We start from the raw sequence: 18,273 nt of genomic DNA on the forward strand, positions 1-18,273 counted from the left end.
AGTTTTCAGGAAAAAGCATGAATTTTTTTATTTTTAGTGCAATTTTCATCAATAAGAGCCATCCTTTGGATTTGGACCATGTGGCTTTGGGGTTGGGGCGTTTGTTGGGATCTCACTCGCAGCAAACGTTCCCTGATATTGTTACGGAAAAAAGTTTGCATGCAATGAGAATAGTTGTGTCGCATGGATTGTAATACTCACTAGAATTTATTGAGTAGAGTCGGATTTTTACATACATGGATGGAGATCCAAGCAAAGGCAGAACTACAAATCACCAACACACACTATAAAAGAGCAAAAATGTTTGCGGCCTTGTTACGCGCGAAGCACACCTTCGTAGTACTCCCTCCATCCCACAATAAGTGTTTTAAGCTTAATATAAATTTGTACTAAAGCTAATATAGTTATAAAGTTAAGACGCTTATTTTGGGACGAAGGAAGTAGTATGTACAAAGACCGAAGGTGGTGCCTCTGCCTCATAATGCCAACACGATAATAAGTAAACCCTTTCACGGCCGACCCACCCACCGTCAGGTCGGTCGGAATTTCAGAACCCGACGGTGGCCATCGGCCCGAACGACGCGGCGCGGGAGCACTCGACGCCGGCGGGCGCGTTGAGGGCGCCCAGGAGCGCCCTGCCCTCGACGAGCTCGCGGAGGGCCCTGGCGTAGCTGGCGCGCAGCCGCCGCAGCGTCCGCCTGTACAGCGCCGCCAGCCACCGCACCCGCACCCGCCGCAGCGCCCCGAAGAGCCTTCTCCGCTCAGCCGACCCGCCGCGGCCGCCTCCATCGCCGCCCAGCCTCGCCACCGCCACCCTCTTCCTCCGCCCGCCGCCCCCGCTCGCCGCTGCCGCTGCCGACGCCGCGTCCGCCCTCCGGCGCCGCGGCATGCGGAACTGCATGGCCCTCCTCGCCGCCCCCTTGTCCACCATGTCGATCAAATCAAAATGTATGCTCAGGGTTGGAGATCAGCTCGCTCCCTCCCTCTCGTTTGTTCATGTTTCTTGCTATGCTACGTGAAGAAGCTATATAAGTGAGGCGCAAGCCGTAGTGCTCTGCCGTCATCTGCGTGCGGCAGTTGAATTTTTGTACTAAGATAACGAAATCTATGGCCTACACAGCTTTAGATGGCGTCTTTTCTTTTGGTGGAGGGGTAGTGCGTCCCACGGAGCGCTCAAGGGCCGGCATTGACCGCTGTGACGTCCATCCATCAACGTTCGAGCAGGTGGTTTAGTCAGTTGGCCTTGGCCACCACACAGTCACCAATAATCAACAGAGCAGGATGCTAAGTACAAAGCACAAACGCCCCCATAATCAGGATGCGCCAATATAGCAAGCCACTGACTCATACGTGTGCGTGTGTGTTCATGGTACTGCGAGACAAAAGTGCTGAGGAACTTGTGAATATGCTATTCCGAGCTCGCCTCTGGCTTGCTGCAACTGCAAGATAAGCTCGACAATGCGTCAGGGTAAACAAATCTTGGTTATGTACGAGCGACAGCCTGAGCTAAACTAAGATTCCGAGCTAGCTTAATCATGGGCGGGCGAACTGACCGTCATTGACTTGACGAGATGACCTGTTCATTTGTTAACAAATGTATGGAGGCTGCTGATTGAACCCATTTCCATGGGCTGCTGGAGCCTGTCGAGCCATTGAAATTGCCCAGACCCAGATTAAGAGCTAAATGGAGTTCATTGTGATCGCTTCAAATTAAGAGCTAGATGGAGTTGACAAAATTGATTAGAAAAGATGTAGGTCTGGGAAGGACAGCTAGGGTGGAATCGGCCATGCAAATAATGCTAGCAGAAAAACTCCCTCGTAGAATATCACTAAGACTTTCCTGGAAAAAAGAACAGAGCTAAGACTTATAAAAAGTCAAATAACTCCGAATACAATTTTAAAACAAGATAATATGTTGAAAAGTATTTTGCGGTTTGCTCAAATCGCCTTACCTTTCTTCATCTACGATTGTAATGCCATGTGGGTATGCAGGTATTGTTAACACACCACGCAATTAGTCAAAACGCCGACAAAGCATTTTTACTTTGCGACAAACAAAGCACTAAAAATTTGTGAACCTAAATGAACTAGATCGACTGACAAGTAAAGCAATTCTAGAATTATAGTGTGTTTTCTCCTCAGGTACATAAGGCGTATCTTCTCTGAGAGAAGAAAACTCAAAATGTACATGTTCGTTTTCACATTAAATAATTACATATAATTTAAAAGAACAAATGTTTCATTTCGACATAATAATAAATAAAAATCATAGAAAATAAAAAATCCAGTACAATTTCTTCCTAAATTTTGGTCTTCACTCCTTTTCCCTAAAAAAACAACTTTTTCTACAGTCTTTTTTTAAGGGAATTTATTTTACAGTCTAAATTTGTCCAAGACAAACTAGGGCTTAGCTTGGGCTTTTTTTTAACTCCGTCTCCCCACGAATTTAGGCCTAAAAGTACACACAATCCCAGCCCAGAACACCCATCGAAAGGCCCAATGAAGCCAGAACCTTCGCTGCGAAGGCACTCGGTCCCAACCCAACCCAACCCAACAGCTAACAACTTTCACCAGCCGTTCTCCTCTGCGCCACTTCTGTCCTCCCCCTTCCCTCAAAATAAAATAAAATACTAAATAAATAATTGTCCTCCCCCACCTCCCCACCACCGCAGAGATCGCCGGCGACGGCGACGCGATGGCAGCGTCGGCCCTGGCGGCGTCGGCGGCGGCGAGCCAGTCCATGAGGAACCGCGAGATCCTCGACGCCGTGGGCACCACCGCGGCGGCGCTCTCGCTCGCCGGCTCCTCCTTCATCGTGCTCTGCTACCTCCTCTTCCGCGAGCTCCGCAAGTTCTCGTTCAAGCTCGTCTACTTCCTCGCCGTCGCGGTGAGAGCATCGGATCTGGGAGCTTTGCTTGCTGTTTTATCGGTTTGGGATGCTGATTGCGTGATCTGGCGTGGCCGCGGCTTGGAATTTGGGGCTTGTGGCGCGATCTGCGAGCAGTGGTTTGGAAGTTCGGTCTGTAATTGAACAATTTGTATGGCCCATAACGCTAATTTAGCACATTATAGCTCATAATGGTTTACTTTTTGGACGTACGAGCTGAAGTAGATGTGGAGAATTTGGTGCAGGAGGTAGTAAGGACCGGGATCTTCAGAAATGTGCGTCAAATTTTGACCCGTGATGCTTATTTCTGCCAGTTGGGGCCATCATAGAGTCATTTCCCCGATAGTTTCGTAGCTGCAGTAGCTTTAGCACGACACTAAGCATGTCTTACACTATGGTTAGCTTCAATTATTGATCAACTTAACACTTGTTTCATAAGATAACCGGAGAATGGTTGAGATCATGTGACCTGTTGCCATTCCCACATGGGCCGCTCCAGCTTAATGAAGCTAAGGGGTAGGATGTCTTCCACATATATACTTGAATGCGGAAAAACTGGCATCCAATAGGCATTTCTTAGATTGTTCATTTGCAAGAGATCACATTGCCCCCTAGCTCTATTTTGTTGTTGAATTTGCAACCAGTGGGATCTATGTTTTTAAGGCGACGCCTTACCGCCTTAGGGAGGGGGGGCGCTTTGGCGCCTAGGCGACGCCTTAGGGACGCTTTAAAAACATAGAGTGGGATGATGAGCATACACCTACTTTTGTTTTGGCGATAGAATGCGGAATTCTTTCTTAGAAAAATGAAGTACATGTCTAGTCAAGGTGCTCTGCATACTAGTGAAAGCATTATTTGAAGCAAGCTTTCTTCATTGCTTTAACTACTGTATGCTTCAGTTTTTCTGACAATGTTCACTTCAATTGCAGGATATGCTTTGCAGCTTATTCACTATAATGGGGTATGTTGCTGTCTGTATAATTTTAATATACTCTCTGCTGGACGGAGTTGCTTCCTGTCTTTCTGATTATATCCACCTTTGCTAATAACAATGACAAAAAGCCACATCAACGTTTTATCATGGGTAGTATATATTTGATATTTCCCTACAATTATCAATAGGAGGGATGTAAACAGAATGTATAGCACTTTTTTCTGCTAGAACAAAACAGACTGCTCTTTGTTCTCTTCCGTATTTTACAATGATATTTGCCATGCAGCTTGATTGCTGGGTTTTGTGGCAGATTAATTTAGTGAGTTTGTCATGTGATGTTGTAGGGGCCCAGCAAATGCATTCTATTGCTTTGCACATGACTACAGTGCACATTTCTTCTGTGTGGCTTCTTTTCTATGGACAACCACTATAGCATTCACTCTTCATCGCACAGTGGTCAAGCACAAAACTGATGTTGAGGAGTTTGGATTCATTTTCCACTTGTATGTATGGGGTATGTATGTTGTTCACCACTTTGGCACTTCTCTGATTTCTTCATGTTTCCAAATTACTTGCAGCGACCTGTCCAACCAGTTAAAAAACATGCTTTGAATAGGTTACATTTTTTAAAACTTCACAAATTCATAGCTGTGTCATCTATGTGTAGCTAATTTGCCGATGAATATGGAATTTTTCAGACAACATAGCTGTCAGTTGTGTTGGATGCATCATGCTATGTCTGTCTTAATATTCAGGTTGCTATATCTCATGGCAACATTTATGTATGGCGTACGTATGTAACCCATTTTTTGTGTAGCTATTTTCAACCCTGCCTATGCCAGTGCCAATTTCTGTTGTTTGTCCAATCAGATGCTCATGCCTATGTATCTCGAAAATGAGCACGAGTGATTTCATTTGCTGGCCTCAGATAGTTGTAACTGGTAATTAGCCATGTTAGTAACTTGTGCTGCAGATTTTGTCTATGTATCATCTGAGTGTACCGCCCTGGGTGCCCTTTATTATATTTTCGGACTAGTTCATATTATGTGTATATGAGTTGCATTAAACATAGAGCCTCCTTTTTTTGATTCCTCAGGAACTTCACTAGTTACAACTGTATTACGTTCAATAGGAAGTGATTATGGAAGGCCAGGGACCTGGTGTTGGATCCAGCAGGGAAGCACGGGAAAGGTACATCTTTCTCTTTTATTAAGAGCTTGTTAATTTGGTTATACACACTCCTGTTGCTTAAACTAAGATACATTTGATCCTATTTTCTTATATTATCAGTGATTCCAAGAACAGCTCAAATAGTTATCTTCCTGAATTCCACTGTTTCCATGTAGCATTTGTACATCATCCATAGCTGTTATCAAACAGTTCAAACTGCCATTCACCATTTATATGGACTAGATGACCCGTTGCGCCCATGGCGCAAAAAGCGAGAGTGAGCCAATCAAGTAAGAATAGTTTAAAGATTGATAATAAAATCCTTGATGCATAAGGAAATCGATGACCCACCACGCCCTTGGCGCAAAAAACCGAAGCAGTCCAAGAATTAGTACCATGTAAGATATTTCATAGATAGCATGCATTCTTAAACATAATGGTTGTATTCCAGTCCAGGGCAGCATGATAGTCTAAAAGCATCAAGAAGCAAGAAAAAAGGTTTAAAGATAGTTCAAGTCCAAGAAAATCCTTAGGGTTATTTACAATAATTTATTTAGGTTCTTTGATTTGCAGCTCTGCAATAGAAGAAAATGCAGAAAGAAGAGCATATACTAATCAGTTGTCTAGCTATCTTGCTCCCTGGCGTTTTTTCTCTCACTCTTCTCCCTCTTAATCTCTCTGACTTCCACCAACATGCGTACATATATATCCATCTAAAATGATCTGCTCTAGCAAAAAGCAACTGCAATGAAAATGCATTAGAAACTTAATGCATATCTTGTTTATGGCATCCTCCCAAGCCAGGAATCATACTATCAACTAAATCATAAGTGGAAACATGGGGTGGAGGTAGAAAAATTGCAACCTCGACATATCCATCTATAGCTTCTTGTTCATTCTTTCTGCATTTTCTTCTATTGCAGAGCTGCAAATCACACGGAAAATTATGTGAATTAATTAGCTCATTTTAGCGAAGCACAAACAATGCCCGTCAAAAATAGAAAAGCAATGTACACACTAACCTGGCTGGCTGTACTCCTCCCCTGACGTTTCAGCACAACTAAAACACTCCGTCCATAATATTTTTATCTAGTCAACATAGTAGTATAGCACGTACTTCATTTATCTTGTTCTTCGCTAACTGCATTAAGTTGGTTGCAGAGAGAAAACTAAAGCATACCCGCATCGATTCTTAACAACAGAAGGATGAAAACAGTGTGTCATTCATAATGCTTAGCCTAAGCAGCTGGACCGGAAATAATAAACAGATCCACTATAAGTACCATAGCTCATGGAGATGGATCTAGTAAAACAACAAAGAGGCACCCAGTAGTATGTGGGGCGGAAAAAACTATGCGGCACATGACAGCTAAACCAGCAAAGAAGAAACATGGCTTATTGTCTTACCTATTCTGAATTTCTATCATCTCAAATCTGTAAAGAACACATTTTTTGAACTTCATGAGCCGCCATTGTAACCAAGACCACATGAGTCCTGCCATAATGCCATTAACTAAATTATGTCATCACCTGATGTAATATATATAGGAGAAATTGTATTCAGACTTGAACATTGCTGAAACGGAAGAGGGATTAGTTAAAAATAGAAATCTAATTAAGTGGTTACTTTTGGCATAGCCACAACATATGTACTGACAGTGCAGGTCACGCCAAGGCGGAGGCCGAGGAAGAGCTCCTTTCTAAAGTACTGATCAAGGGCAAGAGCTAAATGTCAGGAATAAAAAGGAGCAGATAATCAATCATAAATTAGTTGTCACACGGTCTTCTAGTGGTTGTCAAAAGCACAGAGATTACCATGCATATACTAATCATTTGAATTTATGCCTTGTATTGTAGCACTTGATATTGAAGATGCCGAGGAAACAAATTAGAATTGTGACAACTGTAGCACTTGATAATCTAATTACTTGTATTGAGAAAACAAATTAGATTATCAGAGAATCAAAAAATCAAGGAGTAATAAACTCGAAGAGGAAGATGCCGAGGACGCAAATGGGCATCCTAGATTGGAGAGGAGGGGGGAGAAGAGAAGGGAAGGAGGAGGGGCACGGCTGCTACCTCTCAACGTGCGCGGTTCCAGAGGGTCGCTCGCCTCCACCCCTCACGTACCCTGCTATGGCTTGAAGAAACTTGGATGGCCACCATCTGCCCAATCGGCGAGCGCCCCTTCTCCCGCCTGCACGAGCCCGCCGGGCCCTTATCATCCATGGAGGTCGCTGTGGTTCTGGTTGATGCCCACAGGCCGCTACTGCCTTTCCGGCCGCAGCCAAGCCCCTGTCGTCTGCATCCAGGCCGTCAACACCTGCCTTGACCCGGCCACTGCTCCTGCTGCCGCTCGCCGCCGCTGCGGCCGTCCCGCTGGGCGTGGATGGGACAGGGGAGCGCATGGGAGGAGCAGAGATGCGAATGGGAAGTAGAGGGGACGTGAGGCTCGAGGAAGCAGAGGATTGGCTAGGGTTTTTACTGCACGCCCTGGGAATCGACCAACCCCACATCGCCCACGATCGCTGTAGTTAGGCCCTTTTTCACCCGTCACATGCGATGCACAGTCTGCAATGTTGGGCCCGCAAGGAAAGGAACCCCGCCCGTCATCCAATGGAGCCTGAAAGCGAAATGTACAGAGCAACCAACGACCAGATTGTTGAAAGCAGCGTAAAAACGTATGACTGTGGTAGATCGTTCGATCCACATTCACCGCGCGAGAAGACCCTCCAGAACGGCGGGTTGCGTAGCGTCCTTTATATGTTCCATTTGTGACTTAGCTTGCTTGGACTACCTTCAGATTTTCAAAGACATTGCAATATATTGACAATCCATTTATATGGTCTTCACTCAGTCCCTGAGATGTAGAAATGTTTTCACTGTATCATCTTCTTAGCTTCCTTCACTAGAATGCCCTTTACTTGCAGATTTTACACTTGATTACCTTTTACCTTCCACTTTGGGGTGCCATTCTCTACAATGGGTTTACGTACTATCAAGTAAACCGCATGCTGAACAATGCGACACGGGTATGCATACAACACACGTTCTGTTTACTGTTTTCTCTTGTATATTGACTATTGAGGGTAGGCTGACTGAGGCTTGTATTGTAGCACTTGATATGTTCTGCTCTTTCTGGCTGTATCGTCTGAAAAGTTTATGTTAATTTGTAGATGGCTGTTGGCATGAGTGATCGATCAAGTCAATCTGACGTGAGGGCGGACAAGAAGGTATATGCATGGTGTGCATCATCAGTTTTTAACCGAAAACAGACTGTTCAACATTGTTAGTCCATAAGCTCCTTTTATGTTTTTGTACTACTTCTCTATAAGATTTAATGATAAAAAATTACAGCTGCTTTTATTGTGAGGAATATGTCACTGTGTAGTACACTCATCATCATGCTAATTTGGTGTGTCCTTGATCAGCTTCTTACCATTATTTGCTTCCCTTTGTAGGCATTTAACCGGTGGGGTTATTACCCTCTGATTTTAATCGGTTCATGGGCTTTCGCGACAATCAATCGCCTGCATGACTTTGCTAATCCTGGTCACAAGATATTTTGGCTGTCCATCCTTGATATTGGATTTGCTGGACTTATGGTGAGTCTTTGGATGCTTTTGTCTTCCATTCTTAGACTAGATGCTTCTGGATTCATATGATGCAAAGTTGCTAACTGGGGTTCGTACTTCCTGGAGATACTGAATGAATCCATGTTAACGTTTTGTCATTCTATTGATAGTTCTACTCCAAAAGATGGGCATGCTTGCGTTCCAACATGTTTATTTCTTTATTTCTTGGAACGAGCCCATGCAATTGGCTTGTATTTGGTAGCCTTCATTATAGAACTAAGTTAGTTTAATAGATTAGGATAAAATCCACCATCAAAATTCAAAACAGGCCTTAGGGTATTTATGAGTTATGACTCCCTCTTGTTGCTGTATTTGCTGGAATCATACTGTTCATCTGTGCCTGCATTATGTACAAAATAATTTCGTTGATAGATTTATTACATAGTTCTCCTATTTTTCATCAATTCTCCAGACTAATGTTCCCCAACATTTTTAGGGCCTTTTTAATTCGATTGCTTATGGTCTCAACTCTTCAGTGCGCAGAGCAATTGCAGAAAGAATTGACATGTAAGTTGTGTTCCATAGACCAACTTTCCGCAACCATATGTTTTTTCCGGTCATGTACCTTGCGCTATTCTGGTTGTAGTTGGTAGTCATAAAGGATCTGTTTCCAAAAATTTCCAGGTATCTACCCGAGAGAATCAAAAGGAGCCTCCCTACTTTGTCAAGATTGAGAAGTCAACAAGAAAATGAGCTGACCTCTCTTATTGTTGAGAATAATAACACTATAACAGAAACAACAATGCGAGTAACACCTAGGAGTTCTCTAGCTGGCTGAGTTTGTTCATATCTTTCGGGCTCTTTGTTCAGAGGAGGGTGTATTAGTGTGTACCATTTACATCACTGTAGGAGCAGATGCTTACACTGACCATTTGGCAAATCGGGGTTGTCCGCGGTACATAAGAGGTGGTTAGGAGATAGCCAACATTGGGTAGATACTCTGATGTTCATCTGTAGCCTGTAGGTAAGTTGGTGAGGTTGCCGTTATTCTTGCCCGCCCTCGTGTTGTACTTCTTAAGAACTCATCTCATCGGTTCGGCGAAACTGACTACGTACTGATTGCTCTTGTATACTAGGGTATGGTTTCTGCCCAGAATGTACCCTTCGATCTTTGCTTATAACAAGAAAACTGTCCCTTGTTTGTACTTTGGATATGAATAATTTACTTTTTGGCCACTTGACTGCATTTTCAGTCCAACAATTGTGAAGTCATGACAAATATCTTTGATAGCCAAGATTTTAACTTGTAGATTTGGGTTCTCATAGTACCGCTTCTTCTTTTGAAAAAAGCATATAATTTCCCAGTTTCAGCTCGAGTAGAAATGCTGCCCAAATTTGCTAAATGCTCGAAAGGGTTTATGCTCTCCACAAAAAAAAAATCACTAAAGTAATTAATGCACTACTATCTTCCGCTCCGTTATACGTACAGTACTAAAAAACAAACAGACCACACAGCGGATACTCATCAAAAATACAAAAAGAACAACTCTTCAACAATGAGTAGAGCGCGGCGGCGATCACTAGTACACTTCAGTGTTGGCATGTATCCTTCTATTGCACTTATCTACTCAAAATCCTTCCATTGGAAGACTTCACTCGGAAAATCAGAGGAAGCGTACTATCAAAACATGCAACCCTTCCTGCTCATCATATACAACTAAAAATTCTCAAATCCTTGCCATATATTTTCAGTCGTTGAGACTACATGGCTGTGGCATAACTGTCCCCAATTTCCTCCATTTTGCATTCTCACAGCTGCTCTCTGCATCACCACCTCCTCGCTTCAGAGTAAGCCTGACGTTGTGCAAGGCTATCCCATGGCAAGGCACAACTCTACTGCAACTGAGCTTGATAGCCTCTCTTGAGGCACTTGTCCCCCTAATGTTGTTAAACAACACATTGCTCACCTCCACGGCCGATTTCTACACACACAAAAAAACACGCTAGATTATATCTATGCGCACAAACAAATGAATAAAACCAACGCAGTCGTCATGTTCTTTAATTTACCTGTTCATTACATGGTGTAGCCGAGTCGCAGTAGTTCTGGTCGATGATGATTGGGTTCTGCACATTATCCATCATCATGTTCTGGAACACGATGTTCTTTGCGTAGCCCCGCCCGCCCTGCCATGTCTTGATACGAGCCCCATTCGTCGTGCCGCGCAGTCGCGCCCCGTCGATGGTGATGTTTGCAACTTGGGCTTGAGAGTTGCGGTCGCCTAAGCTCCCGATGCTTATCCCATGCCCCGGTCCACACACGATGTTGTTGACATGTAGGTTCTCGGTTCCATCCTCGATTGACATGCAGTCGTCCCCGGTCTTGATTGCGCAGTCCATGACTTTGACATCCTTGCTATGGGCGATATGGATGCCGTCGGTGTTGGGGCTAGTGCCGGGTGCTGTGATTGACAAGTGGGACATCCTTACATCACTGCAATGCTCCACTGATATGTGGATTTGTTGGCTGTTCAACAGTTCTAAATTATCCACTCTCAGATTTGTGCAAGAATAGAACGTCAAAGCCTGGAATGTGAAAAGAAATTAAGATAGCCAATATGTAATCAAGAAAACAAGGTTACTAGATCGGAATATGCGAATTAAGATGATTGGAAGGTGCACTCACCGTTGGAGCTTGCCTGCATGGCTGCCAAGGAAAAGAAAAGGAACAATTCATATTAGAAAGCTTTCAGGAAAAAGGAAATCAAAGCTGTAATAGTTAAACTTTAAAGTTGACAGTGAAACATTGCAATTTTCTAGTGGTTTTCATTACTGCGCAACTTAGAAGTTCAATATACTTACGAGTTTTGAGTTTATTTTGCAGGAATCCTGCCACCAAATCTTTCCATTTCCATCAATGGTCCCGCCACCGGTGACGGTAAGACCTCTCACAGATCTGAACAAAATCCAGTGCCTAATGGTATCCTCTATCCAGTATGATCTCTTCGGAGGGGCTACCAAAGTACCTTCAATCTGGAATTTGGTACAACTCGTCATCTTTGTTTGCAAAATTTTATGAAAGAAAATAATGCATGCATGTTCTTGTCATTCATCTATCTCACCATTAACGTGATACTGGATTTGCATGGGCCGGAGAAGGTTAAATGCTTGGTTAGGTATTTCTTGCCCCCGGGGATGAGCACGATGCTAGGATTCAAAGAGGAGCAAGCTGCAGCCCACGCCTTTGACAATGCCTACAAAAAATATCCACTTCCATTTCTAGTGAAATGAATTATGCTATGTATTTTGGAAGAGGTGGTTTTGCACTATACTATACAAACCTTTGTGTCGTCATGGCGTCCATCGCCGTAAGCCCCATATCCGAGCACACTGAAAACATGATTTGACTGTAGAGACCGGCCTCTATGGTCAGCCCCATTCGCCGAAGGGGCCACTTTCATGCCTCCCTTGGCAAGAACACAACACAAGAACAATGACAGCAGAGAGAAGAGGGGCACAATGGAGGCCATTTGTGCAAGAAGGAGAATGCCTTCTTAGTATGTGATGTGCTGTTGGTGCAGAAACTGATGGGATCAAGTAGCGCACCGTGAGGATTATTTATAGGCGCCAAGTTGGGTTGGGGATCCTTGGATCTTCTTAGCTCAGGTTGCTTCTGGTTGATTAGGTAAGTTGGCACAGATGTTTGGAGGGTGGCAGCAGAAGATTCTCTTGGCATGGGAGTCAAGATAAATGTGCTTGAAACATTATGTCTGCCGTTACATCCAACTGACCCAGTTTGGCTTGTGAGGTTATTTCAACACTAAGATCCTGACAGCAAAAATTATGGACACCTGGAGCACCCAGCCGCCCACCTGTGGAGACAGATCATCTGAAAATTGCATGCATTTCTTGGGTGCTGCACTCTTCAGATCCACTAGCCTCGCACGGACGTTTGAACCCTTGCAGCTGTATAAGTATAACCCACTGGCTGGTGGAAGTAATGAATCATCATGCACCTTATCAGTGCTAATGACAAATCATCAGGGAAAGAAGGCATGTGAATGCATTTGGACCTTCTAAGGTAGGTATCTTGACATTCATGAACAGAGCTTTCAGTTATAGGATTCTAGCCGAGAAAGGAAAGGCGTGGGGCTCGATTCAAGGTTGGCGATTTGATGGAGATTTCTTGCGCTAACAGTTTCAGCGAGGTCGCTATCTTGTTGCCGGTATGAAGTCTCAAATCCCATGTCTGGTTATATTCTCGAAATGGAGCAACTATAATTTCCTCAGAAAATTGTTTGCTTTACTATGACTTTCAGTAAATAAATACACTGGTTATGAGGATGATGTAGGTGTTTGGCGGTTCATGGGGAAGCACCCTAGCCCTTGTGTACAGCCAGGCTCACCCTGACAAGGTGACTAATTTACTGCCTGATGCAACTTTGTAGTCTCTGTTAGTACTCTCTCATAGTCTATAGATCACTGGCATTGTTTTAAGAGGCATTTTCTTGGTTAGGAAAAGGGAGCTTGATTGGTTCTATGAGGGTGGCGCAACAGCTGCCGTGATCTGATAATGATAAAGGAAAAACTTGGATACATATTATATTACCATGCTGTTAAAATACTGTGTGTACTTCTGTCCATTATGTCCCTTTGATCAATTCCGCTCCAAAAAGTTGAAGTTGTCCAAAATAGTACAGAAAAAAAAATTGAACCTTTTTAGCTAAACCACTCATGTTTCTTACAAAATACAAGCATTGTGTTTTGCGGTATGCAGTTGTTGTGAGAATAGATTGCTTCATTTAATTTTAATATGCATGCAGCATGGTAACCAGTATACATCGCTGCGGGCGAGGCACATACTCGCGCACAAGGTTCTGGTCCATGTTAAGGAGTTGCTCGACTTCATGGCTTCAAGACTTGGCGTGGCAGGGTGGACGACACTGGACACAGAAGCGACACCGGCTGTTTTGGCGCTACTAAAATATGTATCACAATGAACTACTCTCTTCGTCCCATAATATAAGAGCGTTGTTAATACTAGAGGGAGTATTTATTTGCAATTCCCGTGTTCTAGTTTGCTGTGAACTGCTCTGTGATGTAATGTAAGCTTGTGGTTGAACTGTGGAACTGGATGGCTGTAGCTTTTGGTTGTGAACCAATGATGGCTGCCATTTCAAATGATGTACTGATGGCCGTTGTCTGTCTCGTGGAAGAGAAGAGAGCAGGTTCGGGACACGGTAGGGCATGAACTGAGATGAGATGAGAATAATTTCAGTGAACAATCATTGAAGGATTTCACTTCCAACTACTACTTTAGATCTATATTTTAGAGTTAATTGTGCATATTGTTGCTGGATAAACTGGTAGTATACAAGATACCAATATCTTCAGCAGAAGCCAAAGCCACAAAATCATAACACATCAAAGAGCCACGTTCACAAATAAAAGTAACTCAGTGCACCTACGTAACACAACAAGCCAGATAGCACCAGGCAGGCCAAAGTGGTCATCACCCCCACACAGAAAAATACAGCCCTAAAAAGGATCATCCGCCCTACAGGCTTTACCTTACAGTGACTATATCATCAATCTTTAAGATCACTCTGACGCACTCGCACGCAAGCGAGATGGCGCTCGTGCTCACAAGCAACGGCTGCACGACATTCTCCTCCAGGATGTTTGTGATCTGGCCTTTCCTCACGTTGATGCCCGTGTTCTTCTCACCCTTGGCATGGCGATTCCTTAGTTCGGTAACAATGGCGATTGGCCTGGGTTGAGCCCTGCATTCTCAGCCAATGTGTAAGGGATGACCTCAAGTGCATCAGCAAACTCCTTGATGCAGTAACTCTCCATCCCGTGGAGCTCCTTTGACCAAGCAGCCAGTTGCATTGACATTTCTATTTCTGGAGCACCGCCACCGGCAATTAAAAACCTCTTGTTCACCAAGCACCTTCATAAAAGTAAGCATGAACAGGATCTGAACACTGAAGAAATAATACATTGCAAGCTAAAAGTAGTGCTGTACTAAGTTGCTTCATATAATATGCTTATATGCAACGCCATAAATACCACAAAATGATGCACAAGCTTGAAATACACCATGAGCAAGAATAATCATTTCATGAGGATACATGTCAAATTACGCTCAAGGCCTATACATGGTATGGAACTTATCTTCATACTAATATGCCCACAAGGCCATGAAGACCATGAGGCCAGGTCCCCTATTTGGGTAAAAAAGATATGGAAAACCATATACTAGAAGCAGTTGTTACTTCAGTAAATTCAGAAGCAACCATCTAATTATGAATCAACAGAAGTTGTAAGGTAAACCCGCCTGCCCAACATACACGTTCTCACATCTAGACTTAACATGAACTGACGCGTGAACCCACAAATTGTGATGCATTGATCAAACCGAGGCCTACTGCTGTGGAAGTGTTGAAATTCACAGGCATAAGATGAGGCAGTCAATGTTATATCCAAAACAACCATATTTGATACACCACACCAATGTTACAAAAGGCAGTAAAAAAGTTGGAGCTAGCTACCAGCTCTCACTACAATTTCCTTTTTAAAGGACATGATGCACACACTACCTGGTTTCTCACATAAACATGCACACAACTAGAGGTCTGAAGCTTATACACTACAACAAGCTTGTATTACAAGGAGGACATAAGGTCCTTTTATTACGACTTGCAGACAGACCTAAACCACTACAAAATTTACCAAGCTGACATTTTACAGCTAAATCTCAAACAGCTAACTATTGCTTCGTATGACTAGCCAAATTGACACTGATATATTGTAACTTACATGCAACTCAAGATTGTACAACTAGCTGACTAAGCGCAAGCTAATATTACTAGCCAACTTACATTCTACTTCTTGCCATCTTGCTAGAACTAGAAACATCATAACCTGCCAGCATGCATGCACAGATACTAACAACTACTACTTGTAACAAGATTAGAACTAATAAAAGTTGCTGCCTAGCCACGCCATGGTGCTCTACTGCAGCACTTAGCCTATAAGAGGTGGTCTACCCATCAGATTCAAGGACTGCGATGCAGAGGGGTGAGGTGAAGAGCGAGGGAGAGTCGCCTTCACTGTGTTCACACAGCAAATGCGTTATTGACATAAAGCACCAAATGTCCATAGTCAAAAGTATAGATGACAAAGGGTCATCATAAAGTACCATGAACAGACATGACATGCAACTTAGCAAATGATAAAGCCTATGGCCCTCACAAAGCACCATGTGCCATATGCCAGCCTGGTGATCAATGGATCACTGAAAGTCACACAAATAGCATAAGAAAGTTAATTGAGCTCGATCAAACTTGGCTCGGTGTCAGACATAATCACCTAGTGAACCTATGCTCCCCGTGGTTCCCTGTGTGTGTACCACAGCATATATATAGTGGTCAAAGGGAACATAGCTATTTTTTCCGGAAGTTGCTCCAACGGTGTATGTGGAAGCAACATAACAGAAGAAGACCTTGTTGATAATGGAAGAAAGAGAACATGACAGTATATGTGCAAGCAATGTGACAGGAAATTGAGATTTACTTGCATGAGGAACACAAGGATCCTATAAATTTTGTGCCTTAAACTAATTAAATCAATTTTTGTGCGTTAAACTAATTAAATCAATTGTGCGTTAAACTAATTAAAACAATGTTGCTTTCAACATGTAAATAAACATTTATTATAGCAGAACAGATGTTCATTTACACGGCATAACAATTTACTGAAATTAACAGATCCAATAGAAAGTTAGGAGTATGATCCTATCATCTTAATCGACTATAATTAATAATTGTTCAACAATGTTGTGCATATTTAAGTTACTTCACATCGTTTACCAATAAGACTTCACAAAAGTCACCATACTCAAATTGACCTAGAAAAGCAGGCCTACAATTGAGAACACAGAAGATTGTTTCAGTGGATGTAACATTACCTGATGACACATAGGGCATCATGGAGACTGCGATCAGCTTCATCAATAACCAACTGGTTGGACCCACGGACAAGCACAGTTGCAGTCCTCCCCATGTCCCTGATGCCAGTGATCTTGACAATCTTGCCATCTCCGGCATCAGCATAACCAAGTTTATCCTCACGGAAATGCTCAATGTTGGCAATTGGGAGGCAGTTGAGAGTCTTGGTGATGAACTCAATCTCGTCCCTCTCTACATCCTTGACCACCAGAATCGTGGCCTTTGCGAGATAGTGCAGCGACAACTCAGTCACGGCATCACACAAGATGCTCTTCTGGATGAGGAGGACATCGCACCCAGAAGTCTTGATCTACCATCCCTAGGATGTAATTGCGCTCCTCGCGGAGGATGCGGTCCATCTGCGCATAGTCTGACACGATGACGCTCTGCTCAATATCAGTCTTGGGCGGTGAGATCTGAAACTGGATGACAGCAATCTTGGCATTCTCGATCCTAGATGGCCCCCCGGCAGCATGGCTGGCCTTCTTGTCAAAGATAAGGCCGCGGACGAGCTCGGTGTCATCCATGGTGCCGCCGAGCTTCTTTATGATGTGGATGTCACGGAGATCAAGAAGCTCCGGGTGGGCGGGATCGACCACGGAGAGGGCGGCGTCAACAGCGAGCGGGGCGAGGAGGCCGGAGTACTGGGAGACGACCTTGGAGTTGAGCGCGGTGGAGGCAGATTTGACGAGGGAGTCCCGGTCGGTGAGCTCGATGGGGATGGCCATGCCCTCGAGGACCTGGACGGCGCGGGCCGCGAGGCGGTGGAGGGAGTCGGCGGCGGCGGTGGGGTGGGCGCCGGCCGCGAGGAGCGACTGCGCGCGGCGGAGCAGGGCCCCGGCGATGACGACGACGGTGGTGGTGCCGTCGCCGGCCGCCGCGTCCTGGGAGCGGGAGAGGTCGGCGAGCATGCGGGCTGGAGGAGGGACATGCGCGAGAGGATGGTGGCGCCGTCGTTGGTGATGATCATCACCTGGTCGCCCGAGGAGATCATCTTGTCCACGCCGCGGGGCCCGAGGGGGGTGCGCACCGCGTCGGCGACCGAGCGCGCGGGGCCCGAGGGAGGCGCTGGCTAGGGCTTTTCAGATTTCGCTTTGGTGGGAGGAGGGAGGGAGGGGCGCTGGATGGACCTGGAGAGTGCGATCGCGGTTTCGGTATATACCGCAGGGGAGCGGGCCGAAACTTCCGGCCCAGGGCCTAGAATGATGCAACTGTCACCGTCATACCCGGTAAGGCGGGAGCAACTAGTTAACGAGCGCTCCTTCGAAAGCCTCGCAACGACCAGCGCCACTTGACGCGCTCTCAGCTATTCGCCACATGTCACATTCTGGACGCTTTCTTCGAATTTTATTATTTTTATTTTTCCACACGCGTTTTCAGCTTTTTTTCCGGTTTTTTTTGACATTTTGATTTTCCCCCAGCCTTTCTTAGCTTTTCGATCAAAAAAAATTTGAATTTTTTTGCGCAAAAAGACGCGTTTTTTTCCTTTCGCAAAAGTCATGGTTTTTCTTCCGCGAGAGGCACGATTGTGCTTTATCGAGAGTCACGGCCGTGCCTTTCGGAAACGAAAAAAGTACGCGTTTTCTATTTTTTTTCTTTTGCGAGAGTCACGGTTTTTCTTCCGTGAGAGGCACAAACACGGTTATGCTTTTGCGAGAGTCACAACCGTGCTTCTCGGAAAGGAAAAAACAAAAC

General features: G+C 44.5%; 3 protein-coding genes and 1 pseudogene across 3 annotated transcripts; 1 reads left to right on the forward strand and 3 right to left on the reverse strand.

Annotated features, from left to right (window-relative positions):
• Nucleotides 1-188: 188 nt before the first annotated feature.
• LOC123151556 (uncharacterized) lies at nucleotides 189-1,063 on the reverse strand. Its single transcript, XM_044571241.1, has one exon. The coding sequence runs from the start codon at nucleotides 929-931 to the stop codon at nucleotides 548-550; it is 384 nt and encodes a 127-aa protein (XP_044427176.1). The 5' UTR covers nucleotides 932-1,063; the 3' UTR covers nucleotides 189-547.
• Nucleotides 1,064-2,661: 1,598 nt separating this feature from the next.
• On the forward strand, nucleotides 2,662-9,818 carry LOC123147713 (G-protein coupled receptor 1; the record flags this gene model as incomplete). The annotated part of the gene is given in 9 exon segments (XM_044567004.1): nucleotides 2,662-2,887; nucleotides 3,817-3,848; nucleotides 4,166-4,335; nucleotides 4,918-5,012; nucleotides 7,922-8,023; nucleotides 8,168-8,224; nucleotides 8,453-8,596; nucleotides 9,063-9,133; nucleotides 9,251-9,818. Coding segments are annotated over 9 exon segments (1,051 nt in total), but the record flags the coding sequence as incomplete, so codon positions are not given.
• A 390-nt stretch (nucleotides 9,819-10,208) lies between these two features.
• Nucleotides 10,209-12,096, reverse strand: LOC123153154 (polygalacturonase-like). Its single transcript, XM_044572409.1, has 6 exons — nucleotides 11,908-12,096; nucleotides 11,689-11,820; nucleotides 11,429-11,599; nucleotides 11,253-11,273; nucleotides 10,637-11,152; nucleotides 10,209-10,548 (listed from the first exon to the last, which is right to left on the reverse strand). The coding sequence occupies exons 1-6, from the start codon at nucleotides 12,094-12,096 to the stop codon at nucleotides 10,315-10,317; spliced, it is 1,263 nt and encodes a 420-aa protein (XP_044428344.1). The 3' UTR covers nucleotides 10,209-10,314.
• A 1,818-nt stretch (nucleotides 12,097-13,914) lies between these two features.
• LOC123153156 (T-complex protein 1 subunit delta-like) lies at nucleotides 13,915-17,802 on the reverse strand (annotated as a pseudogene).
• Between the last annotated feature and the right edge of the window lie 471 nt (nucleotides 17,803-18,273).

This window comes from Triticum aestivum, chromosome 7A (assembly GCF_018294505.1).
Source record: "Triticum aestivum cultivar Chinese Spring chromosome 7A, IWGSC CS RefSeq v2.1, whole genome shotgun sequence".
In the NCBI taxonomy this organism is placed as follows: domain Eukaryota; kingdom Viridiplantae; phylum Streptophyta; class Magnoliopsida; order Poales; family Poaceae; genus Triticum; species Triticum aestivum.

Coding starts and splice junctions, on each gene's coding strand:
- LOC123151556 (XM_044571241.1), bottom strand. CDS start 931: ATGGTGGACAAGGGGGCGGCGAGGAGGGCCATGCAGTTCCGCATGCCG.
- LOC123153154 (XM_044572409.1), bottom strand. CDS start 12,096: ATGGCCTCCATTGTGCCCCTCTTCTCTCTGCTGTCATTGTTCTTGTGT. Junction 11,274..11,428: donor GCAAAATAAACTCAAAACTC/GTAAGTATATTG, acceptor TTTCCTTGGCAG/CCATGCAGGCAAGCTCCAAC. Junction 11,153..11,252: donor CATGCAGGCAAGCTCCAACG/GTGAGTGCACCT, acceptor TTCACATTCCAG/GCTTTGACGTTCTATTCTTG.